Raw genomic sequence first — 18,656 nt, 5'->3', positions numbered from 1 at the left:
GCTGGTTAATGAATCAACATTTCAGTCGTCAATTAAATCACACAGGATATGCTTTTTCTTTTTCATAGACAAGCAAAGTTTATTTCTACGTTACATTTCATGTCACAAGCTAAACCACAGAAGCTGCCTGTCCGTACACCCCCTAGGCCCTTTTTCTCTGACCAAACTGCTGGAACCTTCTGGGGCATGCTGGCTTAAACTCTCCCTTTGTACCCTTTTATGAGTCATAAAACCTCTATGAGAATCTGAAAAAAATTATAAGCTTTCCCCCAATAAAAATGCACATTCACATAAGCACACAGATTCAGCGTACAATTCCCAGGGGCTCAGAGCCTCCCTGAAACACCTCGTTGACTCCGCTGGAACCCCTGGTCTAGACCATCGCCTGCAGGGGACAGCAGGGCAGCTGCAGCCCACACTGCAAGCTGCATTCAGGGAAGCTGGGGACGCTGTAGAACTTGATTAGTTTTTTGAAGGCACTTTTCTTCAGCATCATCATCTCTTCAGGAAACCTAGAGAAGATGTTGACCGCCGAGGAGCTCCCATTCTTCACGGGGCCCTCTGAGGTCAGTGGCTTCTGAGCACTCACAGGCACGCTGTTGCAACTGAGAGAACGCACGGCCTTCTTCTTGTTCCGCACGGACAAGTAATTGATCAGGAAGGAGGACAGCTTGCGCTTGGCCACGGCTGGGGCCTCTTCGGAAAAGCAGTCATCAGGTGGGTCCAGCAGGGTTTCTAGGGGGCGGCCGTCTTCCCTCCCCTCAAGACCGGCCCCCACACGCTGAGGCTGCTTGACGATCCTTCGGGCCTGGGCTAGGTCATCCTCAGCCCCGCCGAGGGACTGAAGGGCCACTCCACTGCTCAGGGCTCTGGGGCCCCTGGTTTGGGGGATGAGGCCCCTGGCCTGAGGGCTCGGCTGGGAGGTACAGTGCTGACTCAGGATGAGAGTGGCAGCATCACGAATGAGATTCCAGTCTCTCAGGATATCATCCCTGGTGGTGAACTGGGAGGTCACGGTGAAGCGGATGATCAACTTGTCCTGGACAGTGGCCGGGATGAGGAAGATTCGGCCAGTTTTAGCTATTTCCTTCAACACACTCTCCGTGAGACAATTAGGACCCTGTATGAAGGATAAAGGGAAGTGGAGTCGGTACCATATCCCCTGTAAGCATCCCCAAAAGCCCAGCATTTACAGTTTCCAACATGTGAAGCGATCACTGAATAATATCATTCATAGCCTCGGAAGAGCACATTACCTTGAGACGAAAAACCACCAGGCCAAGGTGCCTCTTGGCAGGAATTTCAAAGAAAGGGTCATTTCTGACCAGAGATTCAAAATACTTAGCCATTTCAGTCCCCTAGAATTGTAAAGAGAGAGAGCTGAGATGAATAGTCAGGCAAAGGGACAAGCATGCGTTAACTTTCACACTGCTATGTGGGTTTAAGCCAGGGCCTTCGAACCATTGAGATCCGAATGGCTTCCGCCACATTTTCTTCTCCGTTTGATTTTGCTCCTGTTCCAAGCTGGAAACCTTCCAATGACTCCCTGTTTCTTGTCATTTCAGATCTACCTCCAGACCCATGTCTCAGGGCCTTCTTTCAACTCACCCCAGAACCAGAAGGCATGTACTAGTATTTTATGATCGAGACAATCTGGCCTCATATCCTGGCTTCGCAGCTTCTTGACCCGCCAAGGGGTCAAGGGAGGGTCAACACCCAGCCCAGGCCCTGCGTTCCCAGCCGGTGCCTCGTGAGGGGTGCAGCTTGTTTCCACTGCACATAAAGGCACCATCTTTCCCTCGCCTCCCAAACCTTTTCACCTCACATGCCCTTGCATCCCCTTTTCCCCGCTATTCCACAAAGAACATGTTTTACACATCATCTCCACATACACTGTGGAGAGGCTTTGTACCTGTTTAGAGGATACAGAGTTTCTGCTGGAGATGAAAAGTTTCTGGAAATTGATAGTAGTGACGGTTGCACACATTGTTATTTCACTTAATGACACTTCATTGTAGACTTACACATGGTTAAAATTGTAAAAATTTTTAGGTATGTTTTACCGTAATAAAAAAAAAAATTAAGTTTTGTATCATATTGATCTTTCACTGAAATTTGGTCATTTCAATTTTTTTCTATGTTATTTCCATGTTATTAACTAAACAAGAACAGGACTTCTTTCATTTCTTAAAATTTCTCCAAGCATCCAATCATATCAATCAAACATTTGCTAAGTAATCGCTATCACCTGGTTCTCACACCTGCTACTCTATTTCAAGAGAAGGCAAGGGATTCAGCTAATCCTGTCTTTGACTAGGATGAAATGAGTTTCGCCCAGCCTCATCCAGAGCCCTTGTCTCTCTCCACTGCATGGTCTCTTTAAAACAGTCTTCAAGAACTCTTCATGTTCAGGTCCTAAGGCTCTCTCAGGGAAAGCACCCTGCTAAATATTTTCTAGCTGTTTTATGTGTCTTGCTCTGCTCAGTGTTCCTCTAGCTAACAAAGAGATGGCCACCCTGAATAGTTAACTCCCAGCAGCCCGAGAACAGCCCCAGACACCTGAGCCCAGCCTTCCTCCCCACTGGGACACATAGCAAACCCAGCTCAGCCCACAGTCCTTGCACAAACAATTACATACATGTCTGACGTGCGCTTGTAGGTTCTTCACCCCGAAGGACCGAATCACAAACCAGAGCTTAATAGAGCGAAACCGCCGGCTCAGGGGGATCTGCCAGTGCTAAAACAGAGGAACACAGAGCCAGGTTAGAGACAGGACGCCGCCCCCTCACGCACTCCTGGGCCTTAGCATCCTTGCCTGCCCAGCCCTCCAGGGATGGTCGGTATCACCAGATCTCTGAAGCAGTTGCTAAGGAGCAGCCAAGGCAAGTTACCCAAAGGCTGCCCTGTCATGTGACGAAGTCACTGATGAAGGTGACCAGTAAGTCCTTGTCCAAGACCAGGACAAGTGGAAACCAAGTCCATGACCCCGAACCAAGGAGAAGACACTTGATGTTTAAGTGCAGCTTTAAACATTTCATCCCAGGCTGAAACTCAAGGTAAGGAAAGGCAATACATTTTTTTTCTCCTAAGGGAACCTCAGTTCCTTGAACAGCAGAAAATAAAGTTCTATTTCTACTCCCTACCCCACCCCCCAAACTGTGAAGTACAGTGGTCAAGAGCTCAGAGGCCGGAGCCCCGCAGACCTGGTGTCTCCTGATCTCTGCCCCACCGGCTGTGACCTTGAGCAGTGCCACCTACCGGTTCCTTGTGAGGCAGAAAAGGAACAGCACCCCCAGGGAAGTGGTTCAAAAAGGGTGTAAAGAGCTTCAAAGGAAGTTAACGGTCGGTTTGGGCTATTTACACGATTAAGATGTGAGCCACAAACCACAGTAGTATTTCTGCCTCGCACATAGATGGTCATCATTTCATTTCACTTTCTCGTCCTAACTTTTCCCTGTGCCCTCAGGGGGCATCACTCCAGCTTTCAGATTTCAAATGAGCATCTGCATGTCAGCCTCTGTTAGACTGAAATTGACCTTTTTTCCCTGGTGACTAAATTCAACAGAGCTTAAAGTTCAAGGTTGCAGGCACCATAGATTTGAAATTTTTCAATGCAATATCTCATCAATTTCTCAGATCTGAAAACAGGGCAAAGGGTGTGGAAAACATTTATAGTTATTCTGATGGGTAATGTGGTTTCTAGTGACCTCTTCTTCAAATGTCAGGAAGCTTCTACCATAATTTCTGTTGACTGAAAATAAATATTGACCCCACTGAATATTTACCTACTCATCCACAGGATTGCCAAATCCTCCAAACATGCTCACCTTCATCTTTCACCCCAGCTTCCTGACCCAGGCACAGTTGGGACCTTACCCCTTGGTTGAGACAGTATTTCTCCCACATCAAATACTAAGCCTTTGATTTCCAGGCAAAGGAAATCAAAGGCTTAGTGGTGAGCACCAGCTTGGAAACTCTCATTTACCAGCAGAGGGCATCAAAACCCAGACACAGAGCAAAATCCCAAGGACGACATCACCTCCACCACTTGTTAGGTGGACACTGGGAGAAAAATGAATGGATGCTAGGGGCCTTCTCTAAAAAAAAACATTGCTTTCCAGATGCTTATAAATTAGCTACTTTATTTCACCAGCAAATTAAAGGAGAGGCAGAGATTATTTTAATTTTGATTTCTTCACACTCTGTTTATATACCCAGTTATTCCTCTTGTCACTATTCTAAAACCAACCCATGCTGACCCAGCTGGGTGGTTCCTGCTGCTAGTATCTTTTGGGCTTACAATGGGTGACATGCTCTTCTTTAACTCAAGGCATTCCCAAACCTCCTCTGTGTACTTCACAATCTTGCAGGTCTCCTCTACAAGAGAATGCCTCCCTCCCCCTCCCCCACGCCCCACATCCCTAATGTCAGAGAACCGTGCCCTGAGTTTGGGTGGCTCCAGGTCCCCAGGAATGAAGCCCCTAAGTCTTCTCTCCCAGGATGCTGTGGGCTTCTATTTAAAGCTGCAGCTGCCTGGGTGAAAAGGAGCTTGGGGCACAGGTCAGAACAGTAGGGAAGACCCCCAGGTCACAGCAAATAGCAGCTTTAGTTTTCCAGGAGTTTCTTTGTAGTCTTGAAAATTAAATCCATGGGATTAGAGGTGAGAGAAGAAAAGGTACAAAGCAGCACTTTCTAGATGTGGAAATAGAAACAGTAAGTTTCCAGACTCACAGATGCAGAGAACAGACTGGTGGTGGCCAGAGGGGTAGGGAGACAGGGGAGGGGTGAAAAGGTGAAGGGATTGAGAAGTACAGATCGGTAGTTAGAGAATAGTCGTGGGGACATAAAGTACAGCATAGGAAATGTAGTCAATAATATTGTAATAACTATGCATGGTGCCAGGTGGGTACTGGAAATATTGGGGGCACCACTTTGTAAAGTATATGATTGTCTAACCACTATGCTGTATTCCTGAAACTAATACAAAATAATATTGAATGTGAACATATAAGGAAGTCAAGGTCCACTAAGTTTCCCAATGCCACTGCCGCCTCCCCGTGGACATGACAAGCAACTTATTTGTTTGCCCTACAATTACAGGAAGGACTGTCTTCAAACTGAGGCGTTAAATCTGAAGAACCTGTTTCCCCAAGAGATGGGGAATGTGGGCTGAGAATGTGGGCAGGTTGGAAAGACTGAGATGCAGCTAGTGAAAACACCGGGAATGTTTAGAAGCATCCAGAAACTCAGGAAGGATGTCCCTGACCCACCCCAAGGTGGAGCCTTCCACAGTGCCTCTATGTGGACAAAAACATAAAAGTGATTTAAGCAAGGAACCCCTTCCTCTACTCAAGGAAATTCTGCACCCTGCCCTGCTGCTGGGTGGCAGGCAGAAAAGATTGTCCAGGACAGAAGAAGATCAGAATAATAATAAAAGAAATTTTTAGGGGCCACAAAAAAATTAAAACTTAAATTAAAAAAAGGCCACAAATATTTAGGAAAGGTGCAGACTGCCTCAAAAGTTGGTCTCATTTTTAGGATTTTTAAAGTGTCCTGGGTTTCATGCTGGGCACAGGTCTACAGTTAGCAATATTATGGGGTGGACTCCCCATGTGCCACTTTCTGACCAGAGCTGACATACAGGAGACCCTGGGGTGTCACATGCAGACAGCTTCCATTTCAGAACCTCCACCCCCACCCCTGCTCGCTCCTGGCCACTCACCATGAAATCGGTGGCCGCGCCCGAGTTGGCATGCCTGAGGTAGACGGGGTTCACGCTGAAGGTCTGCTGCAGCTTGTACTTGTTCTTGACCCTGTGGGTCCCCAGGGGGCGTAAGTGGCAGAGGCCTCCCCAGGGGAAGCAAGGCTTTCCCAGGGGGGGCTGGGGGTTCGGCTGCCACACTCACCAGAACCCGGTACAGTCAAAGTGCACCATCATCCACTTGGAAGGATTAAAGGTGAAGGAGTCAGCATACTCAATGCCCTTCAGGAACCCCCGGAACTCAGGGCACAGGAAGGCAGTGCCCGCATAGGCAGCATCGATGTGGAGCCACAGCCCTTCCCTGGCACCTGAAGGGGCAAAGGTCACCTGGCTGGGAGGTGGGGCTGGGGTGAGAGTGGGGGTTGCCACCAGCCAGCTAAAAGGCATCTCTTGTCTGGCCCAGCTGGCTGGTGGGCTACAAGAAAAGAGCCGGGAAAGGCCGGCCTGCTCTGGCTTCCTGGGACATCAAGGCCCGTGGAGATGAGAGGGAGCCTTGGTGTGAGGAGTGGGCTGGGATGAGGCCCCACCACCTCCTACAGGGAGAGCCTACGGAGCCCCACCCTGGCCTTTTTCCCTCCCTGGCCAGGAGACAACACCCTGTTGGCCTCACCCTAGAGCTTTCTGACACAGACCCCAACTTGCCGCTGGCCTGGAGAACAATGTTAATGCGTCTAGTACACGCATTAGAGAGGGATGTCCCTCATCCTAGGTGGTTTCTTGCTCAGACATTTAAACAATCACATTTGGGGGTCTTTTCTGTCTTGATCTCCCTCCATGGTTTCCCCTACCCTACACTTTTCATTTCCTTAGCCTAGATCAGAAGACATTTCACTGTCCTCATTCTCCCCGTGCTTTGGGACGCAGCCTGCTTTAAGCCGATTTTGACATAAAGTGAGAGGGTGAGAAGCCCGAGGCTCACACTGTGGCCTGCTAGGACAGGACGCAAGGGAGAACAGCTCTCACCCCTGGTCACACCTCTGGGGAAGCAGTGGCCTGGCTGTCTGGGAGGACACATTTGTCACCTGTGGTGGCTCTTCCTATACTCTCTGCAATGATCATGGAGGGGCAAGTTAATTCCATAGAGTTCCTTTCAGGTTCTTGCTCTAGGGAACATTCTAGAATTCATTACTTGTCTTCCCAGCCAGACAGGGCAGACTTACATATGGGGCCCAGCTCTGACAGGCAGTCAAAGGCACAGACCCCAGTGGTCCCCAGGGTTGCACAGACCTGGAGGCAAACACAGGAAGTTAATGTGGAAAGGTGGGCTCTTGGGACACATTTGGTTTGAAAGAAAATTTAACCACAGATATTATCTACCCCACCCATTCCACTAGAGCAATGGGTATCTCACACTATATTTTACCATGACCTGCAGTAAGAACTGCATCTTAGCCCAGTCGATGTGGCTCAGTGGTTGAGCATCAGCCCATGAATCAAGAGGTCACAGTTCAATTCCCAGTAAGGGCACATGCCCAGGTTTCGGGCTCGATCCCCAGTAGGGGGCATGTAGGAGGCAGCCGATTGATGATTCTCTGTCATCTTTGGTGTTTCTATCTCTCTATCCCTCTCCCTTCCTCTCTAAAAATCAATAAAGACATCTTTTTTAAAAAACGAAATGCACTTTATATGGTAACCTAGTACCTATATACATGTGTATTTAAAATAAAAGTTTCACCAAACAATACATCCTCTGGCTACAGGAATGCACTTTGAGATTTTTCTATTCCATTTCTTTTTTTAATGCTGGTTATGAACCCCCCAAATTTATTTTCTAACACACAAACAAATAGCAACTCATAAATTATAAAACATTGCATTTGAGGGCCTTTCTGCTTTTGTTTGCAACATGTTACTTACCTGAATTCTGCCAACATTCCTTCCTCACCTCCAAGTCTATCAGACTAAGCTCAGAACACATTCTGACTTACAAAAACAGGCACCAGGCCCTGCTCCTTGTCCTCCTCGATGGCTTTCTGAAGAGCTTCCCCTCGGAGTGAGAAGTTGCTGTCCACAGGCAGAAACTTCATCTTCACAAGAGAAATCAAACCAGCCTTTTCCACTGAGGAGTGAGCCTGGCAGGACCACGGAAACCTGTTAGCAGAGTCATCCTGGGAGGAGCACTCCCCGGAAACTGCTGAGCCAGACTAAGGGAGTCACTTATAACATTCAACACTTCTCAGTCCCTGCGGTCCCTGGAGACAATCTCTCAGGCCTGAGCTCCCCTAAGCCCCAGTACACTCATGTCTAGAAGAAAATTACTCCAGGGCCAAGACTCCGGAACCCAAGCAATGGCCTGAAGGTATGGCCTGTGGTGGGCAACTCACCTGGTCAGAGGCGTAGGCAATGAGCCGCGCGTTCAGGGTGGACTCGTCTGCCCCAGGCTCAGACGCTTTCATTTCTAGGATTTTGTTTTTTCTTGCCGCCAATAAGGCAATCAAGGTGGACTCACTGACTGTGCTCTGTGAGGGAAGAAGGATTACCAGTGGCAGCCGCTCCCTGTCTTCTCTTCCAAATTCCCCAGGCTCTTCACAGGTGTGTGTGTGTGTGTGTGTGTGTGTGTGTGTGTGTGTGTGTGTAATAGCTATTCCTCAAAAAAGCACACAGCTCCTGCCTAAGCTCACAGACCTATTCTGCATTCTCCATTCGCAGCACCCTAAGCAATCCTGGGACACCTCTCTCTAACTTTCCAGGGAAGTAATGAAAGCACATTTTCACCTAAAACCAGCATCTTTATTAGAGAGGCCGCAGAAACCAAAAAGAGAAAGGTTAGCTCCTGATAGATACAAGTTTGGTTATAGATATGTTTGTTCCTCTTGTAAAACATGCTTAAAAGAAAACACTCTCATCCTAGCCAGTTTGGCTCAGATAGAGTGTCGGCCCGCACACCAAAGGGTCCTGTGTTCGATTTTGGTCAAGGGCACGTACCTCGGATGCAGGCTCAAATCGATGTGTCTCTCTCACATCGATGTTTCTCTTTCTGTGTCTCTCCCCAACCCTTCCACACACCCCCCCAAAAAAAAAATCAATGGAAAAAATATCCTTGGGTGAGGATTAAAAAATAAAATAGGAGATTTTAGAGGCTATGCTTTCTCATTATGATGCAGTAAAATTCAAAATAAATAATAAAAAATGGTCAAAATATATTTATGCTTGGAAATTGAGAAACATTAATTTAACCCTAGATTAAAGAAAGAAGCAGGGGGGAGAAAGTTCTCTCAATTCATTAGGTAAGGAAATGGAGCTTGTTTCCACAGGGATATCCCAAAGAGAGGGTCCTGGCCTCTGAGAGAGGCTGGTGACTTTGGCATCCGTTTTGCTGCCATTGGTGCTCGGGACCTTGAGCTACTTTTCCCTCTGGAAGACTTTTTCCATTTACAAAATGGAGCATGTCCCTTTAACTGCCTCCAGGATGAGAGTCCTGAATATCCCGATGAGGATCGGCTAGGACTTTGCTCTGGTTATGACTGTGGGGATCCTGGGGGCCACCTCAGCAGCCCCACAGGATCTTTACGGTTTCTCCTCATTCATCACTCAGTCTTCAATATCTTTGCCTCTGGAAATCTTCAGGAGACCTACGGCTGATAGCTCCCTGCTTTCAGGCAGTGTCCCCGGAGTGGTATGGACCACATTCCCCTACATAGTCAGTGGCTGAAAATCACTCCACAACAAAGAAGCCAGCAGAGTAGTAATAACACCACCTTAGTGCTGTATAGCAATTTGTAATTCACAAAACACTTTCTGTCAGCCCATTTGCTCCTCATAAAACCTCTCTGAGATTCTTGTGATTCTTGTCTAAAAGATGAGGATAATGATGCTCAGAGGTTACAGGACTCAACCAAGTTCACCTGGCTGATGAATGCAGGATAAAACATGGTTTGGACTCAGACGGGCTTTTCTCTCACTTACCAGCTGTGTGACCTGCAGCAAGCTTTTAACCTCTGTGACCTTCAGTGCTCTTATCTCAAAAATTGGGAATGATGATGTTTACCTACAGGTCTCTTGAGATGAATGATGAAAAGCAAGATCATGTACAGCAGACATTTAGCATGTTCTCCCTGATAGACCATCTGAACTTTTAGCTACTTGCTAACACCCAGAACGTCCATGACATACGATAATGTGCCTGCCTTGTGAGATTCACGCTTTAATCCTGGTGCCAGGTTGAAGTGAGACAGGGAGTCACTTAGTTAACAAGTGGACCCATCGAACTTTCCAGTCCCCATCTCAGGGCAGTGTGGGTTTTTATTGAATAGAAGAATTCTTTTAATCCTCAAATCCACTCTGTGTGAGGTGTGAGGGAAATATTATCATCCTATTTATATATTATAAAAGTAGGAAAATTGCACATTATAATAGAATTCAAGAATTTGGGGTTCATATATATATGTGTGTGTGTGTGTGTGTATAACATATATATTATATATTTATATATATATATATATTTGAAGAACCATCATTTGATAGATATACAAAGATAGGTTGTAGGACTAGACGAACTGATGTATGGTGTTAATTCCTCACTGCCAAGGGCCTCCTGGACCTAGGAGGGATAGGAAGAACCTCTACTTGCTTCTCTTTTCCCATTAACATATGGTGTAAAGTGGGACAAGGGAGGGGAATTGTCAGATTGTAAACTAAGAAGCCTGAATCCAGTAAGACAGGAAATGTGATGATGCGTTGACCTTTTCATCTTTTTCAAGGAAAAGAGAAAGAGTGGAGATGGTGGAAGCATCAGTGTGGACCAAGTGGAAGTTGAGAAGGGAGTGGCAGCAATGGGTGGGGGTGGCCAAGGAGGGGGTGGTAGCTATGCCAGTGATGGTGTTGGTGATGATGGTGTCAACCATAACAGTGATGATGGTAATGGCGATGGTGGGGGCGTGAGTGACATGTGGAGACTCCTGATGAACAGGAGAATTGCCCAGGCAAGGGTTTGACTTATCTCTCACTACCTATTCCCCATGCTAGGGGGAGCTTGGACAATGGAGGCACCTGCAAGACGCCTCCCCCGTGGCTGCCAGGGTGGTGGTGCAGGAAGTGCTCTGGGAGTCCCAGCATTTTCGCCAGCCAGTCCATGACGTTCATCTCCAGCTCCGTGCACGCAGGGCTGGAAGCCTGAAAGAGGGAAAGCAGCCTCGTCTGGCTAGCCCCAGGGCACCAAGATGGGCCCACCAGCCCCAGAAATACATCTGTCTCTGCCCTAGTCTTCCCCTGGCCGCGATGGTAACCCTGGAGAAGGGGTCAAGGCGGGCCCTGTGCCCCAGCCCCACCCCATCCTCTATCAAGCCAAAAAAAGGAAAAGAATGTGGGGCTTTGGATTCTTGCCACCCTCGATGATGTGGATTCTCCTGGTACTCCGAGCCCTAGAAATGGTTGCTTCCATTGGGCTCCCTAAGTCCCTTAAATGCCCAGCTGAGATGCATTCTATAGGCCAGGAGGAAGTTTTAGGATTAAGAAAGCAAGCACTCCTTCCTGGAAATGATAGCATCTATCTCCCCCTCTCAAACCCTCCCCCTCCCCCCCCCCCCCCACAACACACACACACACATCCTATAACAGTTCAGGCTTAAAATATAAAGCTATTCTAAGAGTATTCTGGCATAATTTAAAGCTGATTGGTGCTTAAGGGGTTATTAAGGGAAGTCTTAGGGCCTCAAAGACAAGAGCACAGATGAAGTTGTATCTACAGGCACAAAGTGCTTAGTTAGGGTCACAAACGATGGCAATAACCAGCTCTCAGTCCAAAGCTCCTCTTTTCTCTTTGAGCTGTGTGCTCATGGGGAGATAAGGTACTTAAGCCTCACTTTCTTCATTCACAAAATGGGGCCAATACTCACGATTCCATAGGATTAAAGGACAAGTTGAGATCATTTATGTAAAGCTTAAGTCCAAAGAATATAGCCATTGTTAATATTTAACTTGGCACCCTATTCAGAGACCAGGACCAAATATGTGTGCCCCCGGATGTCACTTCCTGCTGCGTCCCCGTTGCCACTGGTCATAGATATAGCCGCTGCTACTCACCCAGGTGAATCCCAAGCAGTTGATGGCATCAGCCAGCATGTCGCCCAGCAGTGACGGCCAAGAGGTGAGAGCTGGGTAGTAGGCGTGCATATGGGGGCTCTGCCAATGTACCACCTGGAGGCAGAGCATGTACACAGGTGACACCGGGAGGCATGTGCAGGAGGCCGTCCTCCTCCAGAGACCCTCCCTGGCAAGGGGAAGCACCCAGTCTGGAGATGGGCTGGCATTTTTAAGATAGCCAACTAAGTGACACAGCTCCATACAAATAAGGCATATTCACGGTGTAATTTTGCTACTGGTAATGAATTGCAATGTAAATATCTGTGTTTTCCGATGGTCTTAGGCGACCCTGCTAGCGACCCACAGGTTGAGAACCGCTGCTGTAGAGCCTAAGACCATCGGAAAACAAGATATTCACATTACGATTCATTAACAGTAGCAAAATTACAGTTATGAAGTAGCAACAAAAATAATTTTATGGTTGGGGGTCACCACAACATGAGGAACTGTATTAAAAGGTCGTGGCATTAGAAAGGTTGAGAACCACTGTAGGAATTAGAGTTGGGGAATTCTGGGTAATGTCACATTGGTCTCCAATGCTTATCTCCCCGCCACCCCTGCCCAGTAATAAAAAGAAAAGGAGACTGTTGGGGACAGCCGGTTGCTTGTCTCATCCAGTTTCGTAAAAAGCAGTGTGTTAGGGATCTTGGAGCTCTCTGGGCAAGCATCTCCTGCGGGGGGTCGGGGTGAATGGATTCAAATCTGTCCTTAGCTTCCCAGTGGGGATGGAGAGAGGAGAGAAGAGGGAAGGAGAAGTGGAAGCCCAAAGGCATGGGACCCCTGCCTCCAGGCTAACCCCTGAGCCCACAATCAGCTTAAGCTGGATATAAAGAGGAGCCAAGTAGAACAGGTCCCTGAAGCATCCTCAGGGGCTCACTGGCCTCACTGATGATCTAATCTGGCTTCATCTCACTTCTCTGCAAACACACCCTGTTTATCTCTTCATTCTTGGCTTTGAGCAATGTTGTGTGCTCTCACAGGAAGGTATTGCACACACAGATATGACCCTCTAAAATCTGTCAATTCTTAGAAAGCTACAACATATTCATTTCCTCCACAAATCCTTGCCCAACTCCCCGGTCCCTTTGATTCCTTCCCTCAGCCCATGGAGCACTCTCCTTCTAGTTGTTACATTCTTCTGAGAGCTCATTAGATGACGTCTTGCTGTAGCATCGAGTTATTTAGGGGGCACAAATTCCTGTTATCCCTCAAGAACAAGGACAGTGTCCTGTACAGCGTGTATGGTAGAAGGACCCTCAGGTTTAAATTCAAAGGCACAGGTTCCAGTCCTACCTCTGCCCCTAACCAGCTGTGTCACCTTGTCTATTTACTGTGAAGCTACTGAACTTAAGCTCCAAGGTCCCATGTTTGTATGATTCTCTTTTGAGATCCATCCTTAAGTTTATTTTCTTAAAGGGGATCTTAAAATTTGTAGGGGATTCAGACCTCATAAAACCAGGATCTTCCCCTGCACCTCTCTCAACCTCAGTTTCTCATCAAAAACTAAATCCTGTCTCCTGGGGTTGCTGTATAAACTGGCCTGGAGGAAACGTGTCAAATGTAAAGCACTAACGTGAACGGTGATCACCTGGTGATGGACACATCACTTATCCTGACTTGACTCTTAGGTGATCGTACCTCTTCCTCTGAGTTGCACCAGGCGGAAGGCATCGTAGGTAACAGCAGTATCTCCCACTCTCCATGATTTACCTTATTTCATTCTCACAGCACCCCTATGAGGTAGGTTCTGCCATGATCCCTGTCTTACAGATGAGAATTGGGGCTGGCTGAGAGGCAGCGTCCCCGGGACCACACATCCCTCAGAGGGGCAGGCAAAAAAGCCCAGACTAACACCCAGCGCTGTCTGACTCCAGAGCCCAATGCCTAAGCAGGATGGCATCCTGCCCTCTCCCCCTGCTGCTCTCCCCTCAACAAGAGGAGACGAGATTTTTCTAACCAGGATGGGAATTAAAGCTAAATGATCGTGGTTGTTTTTTTGTTTTGTTTTTTCTTCTCTTTGCATCGCGGAGGTGGCTGGGAGAGAAAAACTAACCCAGTTGTCAGTGAGGTGCTGGCCAAAATGAGAAAGCCAAGGGCCAACAGCTTTCAGGCCAGCTCGGAGAGGCTGTGCAGCCTGTGAGATGAGATGAGCGATTGGGCCTCCTTACTGATGTGCTTAGTGACATTATTTTGGAAATGCAGAGGAGGGTTCCATCCTCCTGATCCTATCAAGGGGCAATTGGGTGTTCTGGTGAGATGCACACAGTCAGATAAGCCAGAGGGACGCTTATCAAAACAGACAGACCTCTCTGTCCAGAAATGAGCCTCTTTGACCGCACTCCCAGCAACTGCTGGAATTTCTCAATCGAATGAATCAGCTCATTTCCGCCTCTTCTGACAGTTGCTTTCCCAGCACTACCAACTTACAGTTGGCCCCTCAGCAGATGACATTTTACAGAATCAAATCCATGAGATAATCTTATCGGGGAGCTAGCCTCCTTAGTAAAATTTTTATTGCTATAAAAATTTTCAAAAGATGCTTCTGAAATAGGCTGACTGGTCAGACAGATGAGTATTTGGCTTGGCACAAACTGGCCATCACTTTCTGAGTTTGAGTAGCTTCTCGCCCCTGGCTCCAGGCACATGTCCGGCACACCTGAGGCCACAGCTCTTCGGGGGTGACGGGAGCAGATCTCCAGTTGGCCTCGGGCAGAGCTGCTGGGCATGTGCTTGTCAGAGCACCAAGGCCCCACGTGGGAGAGTGAGCGGGACAGCCCGTGTGTGGGGCACAGCCGCGGGAGGGCACCTGGGGCCCGGCACAGCCTGAGGCCCTCAGTCACTCACCAGCGGAGACCTCCGCGTAGGAGAAACGGCAGAGCCTCGGGAGTAAGACTGGCCCAGGTTAAAATCCTGGGTTTTCCAGGCACGAACTCTGTGGCTTTGGGAAGACAACGAACTCTGTGCCTCAGTTTACTCACGTATAAAGCAGGGATCGTAGGGTCCCCGTCGGATAAAACAAGCTGGCCTGTAGTGCGGCTGGTACAGTGCCTGGCATGTGGCCTGGAGGCCAGTGAAGGGCAGCCCTTCCAGGGGAGGAGGACTCGTGCACTTTTAGCAGGAATGCCCTCCACAGCTCCTCACTCCTGGCTGCAGGGACGTCGCCAGGGCCCATGGCCGCGAGCCTCGCCTCCAGCCCCAGCCCCAGCCCCAGCCCCAGCCCCAGCCCTGCGCAGCATCCAGCTTCTGTCTGCACCCTGGCCCCTGGCTGCCCCCAGGTCGTGCCCTTTGTCTCCAGGAGTGTGGGCGAGTCGGGGAAAGCCCCTTGTTACTCCTGAAAAACCTGGTAAGGAAGGAGGTGGCTGCGCCTCATGGAGGAGAGAGAAGGGGCTGACGGGACTCACTCAGCCTCCCAGGTGCCCAGCCCTCAGGGGGCTGTGTTCTCAGCCTCCTTCTTGCTCTGTCGCATGTCTCGGAATTCTGTGGGAGCCCCTGGTCCTGCGGCTGTGCTTCAGGGGCCACCCCAGCCCCTTCTCTCCATGGTGCTCGCCACAGGTGTCCTTCCTCCTCAGACCCAATCTCACTTCCCCCGACCCATTGGACAGCCACACTTCTGTCCGACGGGGCCCTGGGCGCAGTTCTTATTCTCTCTCGCTCCCCACCCGACACTACAGCTCCCCTGGCATCAGAAATCAAATTTCAGTCCAAGTCCTGGCCCTCCACGTGCCCAGAAGTTGGGTTTGAAGGTCGGCCAAGTGGCTGAAGGCTCATCCCAGGCCTTTCTCGTGCCTCCCGCCCACCCTTCTATGCCCCAAAGTCCAGAGTCACTCCTGTGACCGTATCTCACCCCAGGCATGATGATTCGCTCGATGTCCCCGAAGATGCTGTCCCAGCTGTCGGGCTCCTCGGGCGCGCTCTCGGGCAGCTGGGCTCGCAGGTAGCCGGGCCGCACGTCTGGGGTCACCCGCCGCTCCCCCACGGTGCTCAGGTACTGGCAGATGTAATCCACCATCTGCTTTCCTGCAAGGGAGGCAGAGGAACCAGCCTCGAGTCCCCTGGCTGGGCCTGGCCCGGTGTGCTGTGCCCCTCAAGTCTGGGCTAAGGAATGTGGTGAAAGGGAGGTGGGTTCATGGGGGGAAGGGGGTCGGATGCCCAGCAGAGGCCTTGTCTTCAAAAGAACAAAACGAGTGAGGGAGTGGATGAATGATGGAGGGAATGTGTGAGTGGACGAATGAACAAGAGGGAAAATCTCCAAAGCATGAAACTCCAGGGTCAACGTAAACCATTTCCTTTTCCTCCCCTTCCCTGGTCTGTATCAGCCTTGATCATCTCTCCCACCTTTCTCCCAAAAACAGAGCATCTGTTAATGCATTGCCTTAGAGGTTCAGCAGAAACTCTGTGGCTCTTTCTATCCAAACACTGTTACCCACACACACTCACACATGCACTCACACACGCACACAGATTACACGCTTTGTTAGCACAGATGGCAAGTTCCCATTCCGGGTTCTGATGAAAGGGGGGAAATCTATCTATCTGTTCACCATTCCCAATGGATCAAAAATTCCTCATGTGTTTTAGAGCCATACACTTCTTTAAGAATAGGATTAAAACTATAGGCTGACATACATGCGAAATTTGGTCTATAATTTCTGAGGTTCATGGAGTTCCTAAAGCACAATCACAGGCCCCAACTAAGAACCCTGCACTAGCCTGAAATCTTGCCTGAATCACTTTACTTGCGCCCTTCCCCCGCTGCCCTGTGCTTAGAACATTTTTTAGATGCTCCCCCCAAAAAAACTTTTTTTTAACCAAATGAATGAACAAATTAATAGGAAGAAAGGTAGCTGAGTCAAACACTCAGAAGCGACTGCAAATGGTTTATTCTCTCTTCCCGTTCAGTTCTCCAGGAGAGAGTTTCAGTCTGCGGTGCCTCTGTTGGAGTCTCTCTCTGACTCTCTATCTCTCCATCTCCCCATCCGTGTCTGGTATTCATCTCTCTTTCTCAATATATAATTCCTCCTTGGTACTCCTTAAGCTCCTTTTCCCCATGCAAAAAATCAAGTAAAATAAAATAGAGAAAAGGAGAGGGAACCTGAGCCTCTTCCCTCTGCACCACCTTATGCAAAATTCTTACGACAGCCTTGGACAAAACTGGGAATGAGACAAACGCTTCCGTGCCCTTCCCTCTTCGTTTTGCTCTCCTTCAACCCTCCCACTGCCCGATGCTTCTCGTGCCTGCAGCAGGCCCCACCAGAGGCCTGGGAGCCCTGGACCTAGCCCTCCACTTGTTCAGGGACAGCACGAAACGTATTTGTGTTCCACTCACACACAAGAACCTGCTCTCAGCTGAAAGTGCCTTTGGAAAGCAACGATAGAAGCTAGTGCAGATTAACGTCTACAGGCTAACAGCCACTTAGTGAGTTATGTCTGAATGGAGGAGAGGGAAAAAAAACTTGAATTCTGACACAGGACAATAACTTACAGCAAAGGAATTTCAGGCAACATAACCAGATAGTGGGAGGAGGATATAAAAACTTAGAAAGTGCTTCCCCACTCAGGAGAGCCATGCCTGGACATGGGATAACCGTTTGGTTTTGCTCCGCACACAAGGCTTGATGTATAGCAGGTGCACACTAAACTTTTACAGAATGTATGACCGAAAGAAAGAACACTACTGAAAAGTCCACACATAGAAAAATGAATACTAAGAAAGAAAAGATCTTGCAGTGACTACAGAATACTTAGGGAATTTTTTTTCCTATTTCAGGATACGAATAATCAATCCCCCGTTTGCCATTTAGTGGAGCAGGAATCCAAATCCTCTATTTTGTGAGACAGTAGAAAAGCATGGCATGGCAGAGTGGGCGTATATGAGAGTGGGTATATGACAGGAAGAATGAAAGAGGTGGAGAAAAGTTTTAAACTCTGGTCCCACATTCCTTTCGCAGAAAAAAACTGGCAGCAGCCAACTCTAATTCCCAGTCAAATGACTCCCCAAAATCTAAGGACCCACAACCGACAGCAACGCTTGCGGCTGGCAGCGGGGAAGAGGGCCTGGGATGCCCCTGGCTCACCTCTCTCTCTGTACTCCTCGGGCTCCATCATCTCAGTCCGTCTCTCTCAGTCAGTCTCACTCCTCACAGACTCTACGAGGTCCAAGGGGCGCTCCTGGGCAGCAGGATGGGGCCCTGTATTTAAAGGGTTCTCCTGCCTTCCACCTTAGCTCCGCCCTCCAAAAGCCCTTCCTCTAGGCTGAATTAATCCACCCCTTCCTCTACCAATGCTCTGAGGGACAGTGACCACGACTTTGATCAAGAAATGGAGGAAGAAACGTTGCACTTAGCAACCTGAGCCTGCAGGGAAATGTGGTGACGAGCCCTCAGTTCTTTCTGCCCCTGGCTTCAGACAAGCGCCAGCCTCAGACAGAGCTCCCAGCTCGTAGCCCAGAACAAAGCCGAGGGTGTGCAGAAGAAGGAGCACAGATCATTAGTATTACTCCTGCCACTGCTTCCCCATCGGCAGGGAGGGAGGAGTGGGCACGTAGAGGGATGCTGGCGCTGTGCTCAGGAGCAGGCAGATGTTATCATCTCGCACAATGAATTTTTTTATTGCTACATAATACGTGTTGTTGTAAAGAGATGATAAAACACAGATAAGCAAAAAGAATAACAATCACCAGACACAATCGTTCTTAGCACTTAAGTGTGTGTGTGTGTGTGTGTGTGTGTGTGTGTGTGTGTGTGTGTGTGTATAAAGGGACATACAGAAACCCAAATGTTCATAGCGGCATTATTCATAACAGCCAAAAAGTGGA

General features: G+C 48.7%; 1 protein-coding gene across 1 annotated transcript; it reads right to left on the bottom strand.

Annotated features, from left to right (window-relative positions):
- Nucleotides 1-63: 63 nt before the first annotated feature.
- On the bottom strand, nt 64-18,304 carry HDC (histidine decarboxylase). Its single transcript, XM_080684959.1, has 12 exons — nt 17,917-18,304; nt 15,687-15,859; nt 11,783-11,896; nt 10,751-10,873; nt 8,086-8,220; nt 7,690-7,833; nt 6,922-6,988; nt 5,907-6,069; nt 5,723-5,813; nt 2,639-2,737; nt 1,257-1,358; nt 64-1,120 (listed from the first exon to the last, which is right to left on the bottom strand). Exons 1-12 carry the CDS (start codon nt 17,945-17,947, stop codon nt 374-376), a joined length of 1,989 nt encoding a protein of 662 aa, XP_080541085.1. The 5' UTR covers nt 17,948-18,304; the 3' UTR covers nt 64-373.
- Between the last annotated feature and the right edge of the window lie 352 nt (nt 18,305-18,656).

Source organism: Plecotus auritus, assembly GCF_963455305.1.
Source record: "Plecotus auritus genome assembly, chromosome: 1".
Classification (NCBI taxonomy): Eukaryota; Metazoa; Chordata; class Mammalia; order Chiroptera; family Vespertilionidae; genus Plecotus; species Plecotus auritus.
This window is presented reverse-complemented; position numbering and strand designations above follow the sequence as displayed.